Source organism: Crassostrea angulata, chromosome 4, assembly GCF_025612915.1.
Source record: "Crassostrea angulata isolate pt1a10 chromosome 4, ASM2561291v2, whole genome shotgun sequence".
NCBI lineage: Eukaryota > Metazoa > Mollusca > Bivalvia > Ostreida > Ostreidae > Magallana > Magallana angulata.
This window is the reverse complement of record NC_069114.1, coordinates 10,685,378-10,700,374: the sequence shown is the minus strand read 5'-3', so window position 1 is coordinate 10,700,374 and position 14,997 is coordinate 10,685,378. Positions and strand designations below refer to the sequence as shown.

Genomic DNA, 14,997 nt, shown 5'->3' with positions numbered 1-14,997 from the left:
ACGTGTGCCTATTCAGGCGAAGCGTCGTCTGAACTATGCAATGATCTGAGCTGTGTTATAGCTTACAAACAGAAATTTGTGAGGATGTGGAACCGGAATGATGAATACGATTGGTACCACGGACAGAGGAATTACATCCCACTAAGTTCTACCCGGGGTAACTGGATGAATATATTGATCGGGGAGAGAGTAAGTACGCACTTAGTAATGAGAGGGAAAGATAAGGTACACAACCTGGGGGTCAAAAAATACCATGTAACGGTTGTGCTAACAGAGGGAAAGACAAACATGCGCTTTGTCAAATTATTCAAGAGATAATTTGGACCTTAATGGGATACAAACGGAGAAAATGAAATTTAATATGGTCACTGTTTATAATTCTTTTTTTCGTTTCAAATGTATATTTTGTAAATGAAACTGAATTTAATTTCGAAGAGCTACATGTATTATTTGGCAGTTAACGGCCAAGAGCCAAGGAACTAAATTTGTTTAGTAGTTGCTTTAATACAAGAATGCATAGTATACATCACACTTTCTGGAAAGATCTTATTGTTAATTTTCACAGAATAGTTGCATACAATGATTGAATGACCAAACGGTTATATCAATCGATTTTTACTAAATGTATCTTATTTGGATATTCCTCAACTACGATCGATATCTCAAAATAGAATATTAGTTTTCAATTTATTGAGAAAAAAAACCATTGTAGTTGATAACTCAAAATTAAATATAAATTCATTATTTGTTAGTATTATTCAAATGATGTCTGTATTGTATTTAAAGCTTAATTTTGAAAAGAGAGAACATAAGAACACGTATATTAACCACATAGAAATCAGTTTTTCTTTTCTTTATTTTTAAATCAGATTTTTTTGCCTTTAACATAATACATTCTAAAATTAATTGGAAGAAACATATTTTGATAGAAATACAATATTCACACTGTAATTATGATTTGAAAACAAAATCAGTAAAATGCAGTTACATGGGCGGAAGTTGTAAACGCTGGCCTTTTGCTTGTAATATGTTATTACCTTTTTTATATTAATAAGCGATCTACGTGTATCTTCCATATATCAATAAAAATATTTAAATTTTCATTGAAGTGAACCCTAGAAAACCTACTTGTTCTGTTTAAATACATGTACCATGTTACTTAATGTTATCTTAAGTCTCGTAATAAATATTTGCACGAAATTTAGCCATATAACATTTCTTTTTCCAAAGAAAATTTGAAGCGGGTTGAACCGTGATGAACAAAAAGAGCGTTCAACAGAAAGTAAGGCGTTGGCGCTTTTGTTTGGGGGAAGATTACAATATTCTTCTGGAATCCGGAAGAATATTCTTCTATATCGTTTAAAATTTAACAAAAAATAGAAACTCAAGCTGTCGAATATTCGGATATTAAGAAATGAGTTGTTAAAAGCCTTAAACTGTTCTCGCGCCCCATGTCTTTCATCATTCAACAAATACAATCAGTTTAAGCACCGCAATTTGTTAAAACGTTTGTTGATTCTCTGCAAACTTGTATAAGTTTAATCGTTTCATTCACAAAAGCAAACAAATTGAAATTTAAATGCCATTTCAGTTCAGTCACTGGATTTTGTAATTAATACATGTACGACTGTAGAACTACGAAAAATATAAACAGGTTACGAATAAAAATAATTTTTTCAATTGAAAACTTTAAATAAAGGTCCATTTTGAATAGCATATGGAGCTATCTGGTCTGATTTTTTTTAAATGTTTGGAAATCAAAGAGATAAAGATATGGTTTAAGCTCAAAATTGTCAAATTTAATTCTCTATTTCGTAGGGTTTTTTTTTCTATTTATTACAAATATGGTAGCTCTAGATTTGTACATTGTAAGTAAAACCATGGCTTGAGTGTTGTTGCTATACACATTACGACGAAGTATGAGCTCTATATATTGTTTGTCACTTGGTACTCTTTTTGCCTAGAATTCTAAATGCTCGTTCACCAGTCAAAGCAAAGAAAAAAGCGAATAAAATTGTTTCTTTGTGCAAACATATTCAAATACATGTACATATTATCTAAATAGTTGAATATACAATGTATATGGATAATTGAATTATATTGGTAATTAAAGGAAAGCTCTTTGCTGTGGGTTATCTATGCTATGCTCACAGACGGGTACATGCGTTTCAAATTTTATATTTCGTGACAGTCGTTTTTTAAAAGAAAACTGTGTTTTCTACATTGAAACTCTGCCATTCAATCAACCAACCTAGACACGACGGGGAAAAACATCAATGTGACCTAATTATGAATATAGGCCGTTTAGACCTTTCCAGAAGGCATAGCTTCCTCCAGTGTTTTGTGCTTGCTTTCCTTTTCCGGAATTTGTTAGATTTGCAAATTCAATTTATTTAGTATGCTTTGCATTAAATTGAAGCATGCAAAAAAGGTAGTATCACTCAAAACTAATAAAAATACATTAGGCTTCGACAGATAATATCCTATATTCTAAAAAGAGTGGTGCTTAATTTTTGTTTTGTTTTCTTTTTTGAAAATAAGTTTTAGGAAATTATATTCGTTAATTCTACAAAATGTTCATGTAAGTTCGATCCATTAAAATAATGTCAAAAACATACGAAAAGAAAGTTATTTCTAAGTGCCAAAATCATTTCCTTACTGAGGTTGGTAAAATGTACAAAACTAGCAAATACTTCATCTTGGACTTATTTAAATTTTCAGAATACTTATATGTTAATCAAAAGGAATGACAAACACTATACATGAACATATTTTACATCAAATAAATTGCAACACATTCTACTACCCTAACATTCCCTCAAATCAGTGTGAAGTGTAGAGAGTTTCATCATTTATTTCTGTAATAAATCGATAAAATGCTACTATATTACAGAATGTCGATGGTGATTCAAGTATTGCATCATCCTCCAAGCCTAGGAGAACAACAATACGAGGAAATTCTAGAAGCAGAAAAACCTGTGTCACGACAACTTTGGTTGGGATTGCTTTTGTCCTACTTCTGTTGGGAGCTTCATGTGTTCCTCTTATTCTTTATTTTGTCGAAAAAGGTTGGCATTATTACCAAGATTGGATAATTTTCTTTACTTCAATGCAGAATTCACCCCTCAGTATTTTTACATAATAGCATTACAGTGGGCATTATATTTACCGTCATATTACAGATAAATGATCTTTATTTTAGAAAAAATGATATACTGATGGGTAAGGCGAACGATAATTGATTGATGATTTTGACTATGTTAAATCCGGTTATCGAACGTAACATAATTGAGCATACATTTTACGAACCATGTCACTGCAATTCCTTTAAAAAAAGGCACGAATTTATTTACATTTTGTAAACGTATTCAATATCAATGCTCAAATTTAATTTTGGGACGATGTCGTCATCAATACAGGCATGGGCACGATTACTTGAAAATGTAATCGATTAATAATCGATTACATAGTGAAAATTTGTGTAATCGATTATTTATGGAACACAATCATTTTTGTGCTGTAATCGATTGTAATCGATTACTAGTACTTTAAAATCGATTACGATTACTCGATTACGATTACCCCATGCCTGCATCAATACATATCCATAACTCATTACCTGCACTTATCGAATGTTCTATAATAATTTCTTAAAGGGCAAAATGTATTAATCTTGTACAATGTACATGTATATGCTTCCAATGATATGATTAGAATATACCAAACTTAAGATTCTTCCTACGTCAATAAACGTCAATAAAATTTATAAATGCATGCACTTAAACATTTAGGTTTTATACTTGTATGATATCCATTTCACTGATACGTTTTATTATTTTACTAAGTCTTAATGTTATGCTGAATATGCATCGTTTATAAACTGTGAAATTGAAAACAACTGATTCGCATCTGTTTATGATCATTTAGTCATCTAAATTGAGACTTTCATCAATACTCATTGACTGATCCCATTAGATGCTACATTTATATTTTAAAGAATTTGGTATGGCCCGATTTTCTCCAATGTCCTATATTTACCGGTCGACTGCACGGGATAAAGACTGTCGTATTAGATAGGAATAGTTTCTTTCAAATTTAATGTTATCCCGGTTCGTCGTTATTTTGAATGAAAAAGATATTATTTCCTAGCTAACATTTTTCTGATTTACAATGGAGCAGGGTAAATTGCTGATTTAATGTTATCAAGCTTTACAGAAATGCAAGTCACTTAAACGATAAGGATTTCGCTACCCGTCATTACGTTTTAAATGAAATATATCTGACAGAGCATGAAAGGAATTTTGTTCTTTTAACAAAAGTCTTTTTTATTCTTAAAGAATATTGCGGCGGTGAAGTGACATGCAATATCTTTGAAAGAAACATCATATTTTCTGTATTTTATTCTTTTTAAGTCATAAAACGTTTAGCGCCCCAAAACAATTGTAAATTACTGTGAGGGCATAATCCATACGAGTATATCAGCAAAAAATTATAATGATCACTAATATAAAACGAATTTAGTTATAGTTTGCAAAGGCAATGCATTTCTAAGGATAATGTTGAGAAACTTATCATTACATAACGTCACATTTTTTCTTGTAAAAATTGATGGACAAGTATTATTTTCATCATTGATTTCAACTGGTGTAAAAATGATCACTTTTTGTGAAAATGTATCAAAAAAACTATTTTGTTTTCAAAAATTCATGTTTTAATTCGATGTAACAATCAAAATCCAAAAATCAACTTCAAGTATTACACGATGAAATTTCAGAAGCATTTCAATACTTTCTTATAAATGGCTAAAGTACAATTTCTTTCGTTTCAGATCAATACAAATATTGTAAGTATTTGAGCTTTACATAAGTTATAAAATATGCCCTAATTCAATACAAAATTTTTTTGTAAAGTTTGATGGTATATAATAAACAAATCAGAAAAAAAGTGCTATGAAAAAATAAGTTCAAAGTAACTTTTTTATATTCAGATAAAGCCGATGGCTCCATTACTTTTGAGGGAACTTATGATGACAGTCTAGGAAATTTATCAACACAAACATCTATTGATTTTCAGCAAGACTTCTGTCAAGTGGTATATTCTCTTAACGCGACGCTCTGTTCAATATGAAATAAAGTAAAAGTCATAATTTTGTAATGAAACCGAAAAAGTTTTAATAGTTCTACTCTTCTTTATTCATTATTTTGTGCATACTGAAAATGATCTTTATATATCTCGCAGATGGAGCAAACGCAGGCTAACAAATTCAAAGAAAGTTACAGCGGTTGTTTAGTCACCAAGATTAAGTAGGTTTATTAATCTTAATATGATTAAAACTCTTAACTCTTTAATGCATATTTCAAGAGTAAAAGACTGATCCAGTAAATTATGCAAGGAATCGATAGAATATCTTACATTAATAAAGATAAAACCATGTCTCAGTTTTATAATGTCTATAATGCAAAAAAGGGGAAAAATAAGTTAACCGCACAGAGGTATTAAAATGAAAAGAATAATTAAGAATCGGTTTCTGTTAATTTGATACGTTAAAATTGGCTGTTGTCAAGCATTGTGTAATCAAATTCTATATATTCATGAAAACTATTCTTATAAAAGTATATAGTATAAATTATCCGACTTCCATCAAAGTTGGCAATTCTTTTATATTGACAAATGATTGCAAATCCATTATAGTTTTTTGAGTATTTTGCGTTCACATTATTTAAGAGGATAAACCACTAAACTGCGTAAAAACCTAATAAAATTAACTATAGGTTTGTGCGTGCCTATGATCTTTTTCAATATTAATGTCTTAGGGCGTAGCACAAAAACATTTTCAGATCTTTAAGTAATAAGTTTGTACTTCCGACACATACTTTTTTGCACGAATTTGAAAATTGCATTTATAAGTCAAAAATTAAATATTATAAAATTTTAAAAACATCATGTGTTTTCATCCACAATGGTATAAAATTTAAACAATTGTCGTAATCGAGTGTCATATTGATAGTTCATTCTTAATTGTACATTTAAAATCCCTTTAAGCGACGGTTTAAAAATATTTGATAATAGTAATGATATATCTGTCTATCATTCGAAAACAGAAATACTTAAAACCCATTTTTTTTATTATTGTTTATTTACATTATAGGAATGGTAGTATTATCGTGGAGTTTACAATGTATTACTATGCTAAAGTGACAGTGGAACCGGATGAAGTTAAAGAAGAAATAATCGTTAATTTGAAAACAAATCTTACAGAGACATTTTCCTCCAAATTCAGCATCACAGTTGATGTAAATTCTTTGACTGTATCGTTGTTACAAACGGGAGAAAATGATTTTCAGTCTGGTAAATCAGATTCTCGATTTCAAACTTCTTTGTTGTCATCAACAACTAAGGGTACAACTTCGACAATATTACCCACGATAAGCAGCAATACAGAAAACTCGACTTCAACCGGTAAGTGTCTTTTGTTGATTTGCAAAACTAAAAGAAACTAAAAAAATATTTTAGCTCACCTGAGCTGAAAGCTCAAGTGAGCTTTGCTGATCACCTTTTGTCCGTCGTCCGTCTGTCCGTCTGTCTGTCTGTCCGTCCGTCCGTCCGTCCGTTCGTCTATAAACTTTTCACAATTTAAACTTCTTCTCTAAAACCACTTCGCCAATTTCAACCAAATTTGGCACAAAGCATTCCTATAGAAAGATGATTATAAATTGCAGAAATGAAAGACCGATCTTTAATTAAAACGGAGAAAACCTCTAAACTGTAGAAAAAGGGTGGTGCATTTTAAAAAATATTCTTCTCAAGAACTAATGAGTCAAATTCAACGTGTTTTTGCAAAAATAATCCTTATGAAAAGGAAAACATAAATTGCAAAAATTATTGGCAAACTCTGTTTCAATTTTGAGTAATTAACGAAAATAAAAATACAGCAATAATCGCAGTCAATCAGTTAATAACTTCGGGTTCGGTATTCCATATCGAAAACGAAAGTTCACTGTGTAAGGCAGCAAAGTTTGATTGTTGAAGCATGGCAAACGGGTCAAACTGACAAAGATGTATTTGCTTGTTGTGCAACAGTTTACATGCAAAGGGATTCTTGAAACGTGCTAAATATATTTGTGCCAATTTCGTAAAGTCAGTTGAGATTCAATCTTTTGATGCGTTGACCTTTTCACTCATGACCGTGGTTTTACGTTGTTTTGAATTTCGTTTATGATTTTTAACTTGAGAGGAAATATTGCCTGTAATTTGGGATTTTTATGTATCGAATCAAATATAGACTTCGGTAAACCAGACAGTTAATATTTTACCTGGCAGTGCGCAAAATTAGCATAATCTGATGCACTAACAGCATATCATATTATAAATACTATACATTTTATTGGTAATTCGGTACGACCTTTACGTTATGGTTGATTATAATGCAACGTATTTTGTTAAGATGCTCTGTTTATTTACAATTTTCTCTTTACTAATCATTTTCAGCTGAGTCAAGTTTCGAATTATAAGCAAGATACAGAGCTTTGCTCTTGTTTATTCTGAATAGGAAATACCAAGTTTAAAAATCTAAAGTTGAATGTGATTAACTCTTGTGAACAAAAAATTGACTCAAATTAAGCAGAATTGTGAGTTCTGTATCTTTGTCATAATTCTACAATTGACGCTGAAATTTTGATTTATCACTAGAAATGTCTCACTAAACGTTAAATACTTGTACAGAAAAATTAAAAGGATAATATGCATTAACTTTTTGGGGCCCCCTTCTTCTACGATGAATCTACATCAACTTTAATGGTTTTTCAGACACAATTAAATTAAAACGACCTCTTTAAAACGGTTTAAAACATTACTGTTACGGGGATAAATCTATTATCGCTATTCTTAAGAAAAAATTACAGCGAAAAATCATTTTTAATTTGTATTCATTTTTTAACGTTGGTCTTGAATAAAGATGAACATAAAGTGTGGGCCTTAGTAAAATAGAGCGATATGCCCGACAATACATTGCAGTCTGAGGCTCATGGGGGTGGGGGGGGGGGGTAGACCTTGACAAGCCAAAAAAAAAAAGATTTTGAGTATGGTTATGTCTAAATTTGCAAAAAAAAAGTGTTGGGAGGATGGGTGGGGTAAACCCCCTACCCCTCCTCCCAGTTCCGACGTCTATGCATAGATTATACAGGTAATAGCTCTTTAACATATTACATGACAACATTTTTCATTCGAGTGTATTCATCGATGAAGTGAGTAAGGTTATAAAACGTAGCACGAGTTCACACTTGGTAAACAACAATCGTTTATAATGTGGAAGACCAATGAAATATTTGAATATTTTAATTTGAGCACCTTGAGGTACAATTTTCCTCTTTCACATATAGGAATCTTTTTTAATAAAATACAACAACTAGCTAGTACAATGTAGTTGAAGATGAATATGTACCTATTCGCATATTCTCATATATAATTTAATCGTTTTATAAAGTGAGGGGGCAGAACTAAAATAAAGAGAACTGGTAGTTAAGAGTGTATCCCTACCAAAATTGTGTTTTGTATCTTGCATAGAATCTTATTTTTGGTAAAAATGGTATTTCATTAGGGTATAATGTTATAGATTAAGTGTAGGAAAATAAGTGTAAAATTTGGATACAGGTTATTTTATGGTATTCTTTTTTTGTTTTTATACCGAAGGGCCATATGGCACAATATCCTTGAACACCTATATTTATAAAGCCATTGTTGCTCAGGTGAGCGATGTGGCCCCATGGGTCTCTTGTTTTTGGTTTACAAATAAACTGCAAAAAACTTATCTTTTACAAGTCACAACGATTCTTACAGAGACAACAAGAGTTTTTCCTAAATCTACCACCACTGCTACACCAACGACAACAACCATAGCTCCACTTGAAACCACAACTATTTATGCACCAACCACAACAACTGCAGCTAAAACCACCACCTCTAATTCACGAGCTTCAACAACCGCAGCTTCTTCGAAAACCACCACTACTGATAAACCAACTACAGTTCCTCCAAAAACCACCATCATTGATACATCTTCTTCTACAACCACAGCTGAGACCACCACCACTGATACAGTACCTACAACAACCACAGTTCCTTCCCAAACCACCATTACTGATACGCCAGCTTTAACAACCACAGTTCCTTCTGAAACCACCACAACTGATAAACTTACTACAACAACCACAGCTCTTCCTGAAAGCACTACCACTGATAAACCTACTACAACAACCACAGCTCCTCCTGAAACCACCACAACTGATAAACCTACTATAACAATCACAGCTCATCCTGAAACCACTACCACTGATACACCTACTACAACAACCACAGTTCCTTCCCAAACCACCATTACTGATACGCAAGCTTCAACAACCACAGCTCTTCCTGAAACCACTACCATTGATAAATCTACTACAACAACCACAGCTCCTCTTGAAACCACCACAACTGAGACGCAAACTACAACAACCACATCTGAAACAACCACCACTTCTCCTCCAATTTCAAGGGAAGCTATTTCTGATATCACCATTTCTCATTCTTCAATAACTACAACTTTTATAACTGTATCTCATTTAGAAAACGATACAACTACAGCAGGAATAACAGCAGCAACAACAATGCCTGTCGAACCTTTTGCAGGTTTGTTCGAATATTTGTTTTAATGCATTGCATTCTATTTATGCTGGAGAGAAAACAAAATTCTCGTCTTGTTTCCTATAAATTAAACTTTTTAACTATAATTTTCAAAGTTTATTGATCTAAAAATATTTGACCATATTTACTTTCGTTTTTTTTTCTTTATATTTGCATGGGAGTCCTGCAACCTTTTTTCCCAATTAAAAATGTAAAAAAATAATCACAGCATATGAGTATATGTTTGTTATAACAAGCGTTTCAAACAGAATTCTCAGTGTTTGATTTTATGAAATTTAAAACTCATTTAACCAGCATCATATGATATTTGTTCTTATGAAAAGTCTATCATCGTATTCTCAAATGCAATTTTTATTTGTTTTATTTTTTGTCGAATGCATCTCTAACAATGAATATATAGAGGGGCTTCAACTCCAAGTGCATAGATATATCATACGGTTACATATTGAAATCGATTTAAAATTAGGCATTGAACGCTTAGATGAATATCAATAATGTTTCAGTTGTTGACATGATGAATTCAGTTGGTGAAATCGGCAAGCAGGCGTATATTCCATGCACAATCAACATTACGAGTGGAGACTGGGCAAGGATCTACATTTACCAAACCCACAACGACAATATTGATCCTAAAATTGCCACTATCACCAAAAACGGAACAATAACAATTTTTACCAGTGATCCTGTTCTGGTGCCAACATTCAATATCAGTGGTTCTCAGATCGAGGCTGTTGTAACGTTTAACTTCAGCAATTATGACTTTTTAAATTGTTCAGTGAGAATTTATAAGTTTATCTGCAGTTTAGAGATGACTACTGGTTCTACATTCAACGCTTCAGCGGAGTTCAATCTTATAGGTAAGAGTAGGAAAAAGAACACACTCCCGTGATTTTGACGAAATTCTTATTAAACTTCTTCCTTATTTTTAATAAACGATGACCGTCCGAACAGATTGTAATTTATCCGAACAAATAGTAAATTCGTCCGAATAAATAACTTATTTGTCCGAACAAATCGTAACTCGTCCAAAAAAAATTATTCATCCAAACAAATAAGATTTATTTAATCATCTGGCCCTTCAACGCCGCCGTTCGTTATATAGATTAGCGAGTGACTTGGAGAGAAAAACTTACATTTACTAAATGTTCAAGACAAATGGGCAAATGATGAATAGGATTATCTGGTTTCTGTATTTAACATATTGTTAATCATGTGTAGTTAAATATTCTTTAACCTAATTGCATAACTCGAAGAATTTTTCAGCTTATTATAATTTCTTTAAATATCAAAGAGACAAAAACAGTAAAATAAGTACAACAAATTTTCCGGCAAATCTTTTAAATTTTGATGTTCTATTTTGGCATTTAGCACCCCTTTTCCAACCTACTGTCATCTTACACGGGACACGATATATGGTCAACCAAACAGCAAATGTTTCACTTGCAGCTATTAATGCAACCTGTAACACCAGCAGAGACAGATATAGTGATACCGCTTCTTTAATCGGTATGCGAATACAAAACGCATCCGGAGCTGATATCACAAGTTTTGTTGATGTAACACCCTATAATATATCGACTGACACCTGTGGAGAACTCGTGTTCATTCAATGGAGCGATGTGTTTTTGTACCGGTCGGACTTAAATGGTTCGAATTTAACGTGTTTTGTTGAGACAGCATCTAAATCGGTAATGAGTGAGAGTATCACATTGACATTTTTAGAACAACAAAATCCAACGCTTATTTCGACAGCAAATCCTGCAGTTACCAATTCTATAAATGCTGACACAACCTTGACAACACCTGTTGACATTTCCTCTGAATCGTCCCCTGGCACCACTACAAAAAACCCTCCCATCATTGCATCTACAGAAATGTCGACAACAACAACAACAACAACACAGGTGCTTTCACCACCTTATGCAGGTTTGTTCGTATATGTATACCTATGAGTAAGAATTGATAAAGTACATGTAATATAATTATGTACATTTCCGATCTTAAGATACAGTACATACATGTATGATATTTGACTTAGCCTTCACTAATCAATTCAATAAATTTACATTTCAACGGCTGTTTAAAAATAATTTGTTAATTATCAAAAATTTTAGTTTCAGTTGTTGTAATGAAGAATTCAATTGGTGAAATCGGCAAGCAGGCGTATATCCCGTGCACAATCAATATAACGAGCGGTGATTGGGCCATAATCTACATATATCAATCACATAACGACAACATCGATCCTAAAATTGCCACAATCAGTAACAATGGAACAAAATTAGATTTTACCAGTGACCCTCTTCTGATGACAACATTTAACATCAGTGGTTCTCAGATCGAGGCTGTTGTAACGTTTAACTTCAGCAATTATGACTTTTCAAATTGTTCAGTGAGACTTTATAGGTTTACCTGTAGTGTAGAGATGACTACGGGTTCTACATTCAACGCTTCAGCGGAGTTGAATCTGATAGGTCTGTGTTATTGACAGTGCTTTTACTGACTAAAAAAAGTTAAAGAGTATAACATTAACTACAGTAAGTTTGAATATGTAAGAGAAATGCCAACTTCACATTGCTATTATTAACAAAAAAAACAGGCATGTGCATGAAAACTATGAAATGTCTGTGTTGAAAAGGGAAAGTTTATTGTAACAGATCTTTTGCTATTTAAGTAAATCAAATAAGCATCACTCTTCTCTTACTGGAAAATTTTACTTTAAAATCAGTATTAAATACATTAAAGTTTGGAATAAATCAGGAATGGAAAGGTAACGGTTAACATTTAATTTCATATTAAGATACATTGTTTAATTTTTAAATATAATATTATAGTCATACGTTTTGAAGAAAACGAACATAAAATAAACGGTGTTTTCCTTTAATTTTAGCACCCCTTATTCAGCCCACCGTCACCTTACACAGAACACAGTATATGTTCAACAAAACAGCCAACGTTTCACTTGCAGGAATTAACGCAACGTGTAACGCCACACAGGACAGGTCCAGTGACTACTCTTTTACTATAGCTATGCGGATTCAAAACGTTTCAGGGGATGATATTGATAGTTTAGCTGAAGTCAATTCGTATAATGTTTCCACGAACACATGTGGGGAACTTGTGTTTATTAATTGGAGCGACGTCTTTATATACAGAGCAGACTTGAATGGTTCTAGTCTTACATGTTATATTAAATCAAACGATCGAACGGTTACGAGTGAGAACATAACTTTGACTTTTGTAGAACAACAGATGCCACCATAGAAAAAAATTGTTTATAATATATTGTTTGTATAGAGTTAGAATATTTAAAAGACAAACATGTGATTTCGCTGAAATCCTATGAGTTACACATATGTACTTATGTGTTATATACAATGTACGTGTAACGTGTATGTGAAGTCACGGTATACAACGCAATTTGTCATTTCATTTGATTGTCAAAATTATACACTATATCTTCAACCGTGTAATGATGATGGTTGAAAATTGCACCGAGCAAATGTATCTGTATTGAAGACCTTCTAAACGTCCGTTTCACTAATATTATTGTAGTACAAATTAAGTAAACAATTCATTTATTTGTTTTATGAAAATATCAGGCGACTGATTTTAATCACCTACAAATTGTATCATTTTGGTTTCATATCAGATGGCAACTTTAGTAACTACAGAACTCACGTCGTATCAACAAAAGCATTTTCAAACAAAACTTTTTACTTATTATTGTTATAAGATTACTTTTACAATGTAAAAATTCTTAAAATTCATTATATATCTCAGTAAATATGTGATATAGATTTAATTTGGTATTGTTTAACCCTTAAGATAATTACGCAATTATACAATATATATATATATATATATATATATATATATATATATATATATATATATATATATATATATATATATATATATATATAACAATGTATATATATATATAACATTAACTTGTATAAATTTTTATTTTTGTTGTTAGTTTTTCTTTCCTTATGTGTGATTATTTACTATAAGTTTTTGTTTATGATTATTTTATATATGTCATAGCTATTCATTCATATAAAAATGAGTGCGCTATAGAAGGTCTTTTATATGACTTATTTAAGATGAGCAAAGATAAACCACTTCTTGGAAACCGTAACAAGGGTAAACAAAGATATATATATTTCCAATTGTTATTTTATTAAATAAAAAATATAGCAGAGAAAATATATACATGATATTAAGAGCAAGGTAGTAACTTTGAATATATTGGGACACTAATATACTTGTGTTGTCCAAGGATTGTGTTCAAACCTAGTATATAAAGTAATACTTTTAATTTTTAAGTTATCGTGACTTTAATTTGACAGTATGCACTATCAGTATTTACGTAACACAAATCAATGATAAATTGGTTTGCAATAATATTAAGGTAATAAGGCATTAACAGATTAGATGTTTCTGTTAAAATGCCTTTTTTTATAAACTTTAGAAAATAAGATAGCTGTTCTATAGGTAAAGCTTATTCAAGTACAGCAAAGCGATACTCCGGCTTTGGAAATGTACTATCCGCCCTCCGGATTACTAACACTAAACTTGTAACGCCAAATTTCTTGTAGTTCTGGTAATTCCTGATATAGATAAGAGTTCCACAACAATGTTAGCGATTGTTAGCAAACGTCAGCATATGTGCGTCCTACATGTATATATTTAGTTACTGTGAAAATCCTTCGATATTTAAATATTCCACATGAGAAATACTCACTTATTCATGTAAATTTCAATTTGGACACTACAAATCAGTTTCCCAGGAGATGAAAGTGAAATGGGTACTTACAGAACTTGGTACAAAATAAGTACCAACATAATCAGTATTTTCAAAACTTTTTAAGGTCAAGATCTAGTTAATAAAATATGCCGACAGAATAATGAATTTCAAGATATAATTTAAATTATTTCAATGATGCTTCATAGCAACAGCTTTGTTTGATAGGGTGTACTGTGGCTTACATTTCTTGTAAGCACAATGAAAAATCATGTTTTAAACAGTCAATTTCTATGAAATATTTAGTCAAACGAAATATTTTGAGAATGCCTACAGTCTCTCAAGATACAGTATGAAACAAGTTTTTGACCATCTCGTTAAAATGATGTCAAATTCAGCATATGTATCTGGATTACTTTTTTAGTGATTTGGTAAAGAATGCGAAGAAGCTGTTTAATTCTATATAATTACTTCAATGCTGTAAAGTACAGGAAAAAAATTCATCAAACCAATAACGACGTCATAATGGTTCTAGCACAACAAACACACTCTGGAATCATTTACTA

General features: G+C 31.6%; 1 protein-coding gene across 3 annotated transcripts; it reads left to right on the top strand.

Annotated features, from left to right (window-relative positions):
* LOC128182061 (uncharacterized) lies at positions 1-13,514 on the top strand. 3 transcript variants are annotated; one of them, XM_052850679.1, is made up of 11 exons: positions 1-189; positions 2,894-3,068; positions 4,829-4,843; positions 4,988-5,091; positions 5,239-5,303; positions 6,149-6,459; positions 9,604-9,666; positions 10,185-10,538; positions 11,050-11,607; positions 11,802-12,155; positions 12,572-13,514. In XM_052850679.1, exons 1-11 carry the CDS (start codon positions 85-87, stop codon positions 12,943-12,945), a joined length of 2,478 nt encoding a protein of 825 aa, XP_052706639.1. In that variant the 5' UTR covers positions 1-84; the 3' UTR covers positions 12,946-13,514. The 3 variants fall into 3 exon arrangements, with proteins under 3 accessions (XP_052706639.1, XP_052706638.1, XP_052706637.1); XM_052850678.1 differs by having other exon boundaries at positions 8,836-9,666; XM_052850677.1 differs by having other exon boundaries at positions 8,818-9,666.
* The last annotated feature ends 1,483 nt before the right edge of the window (positions 13,515-14,997 follow it).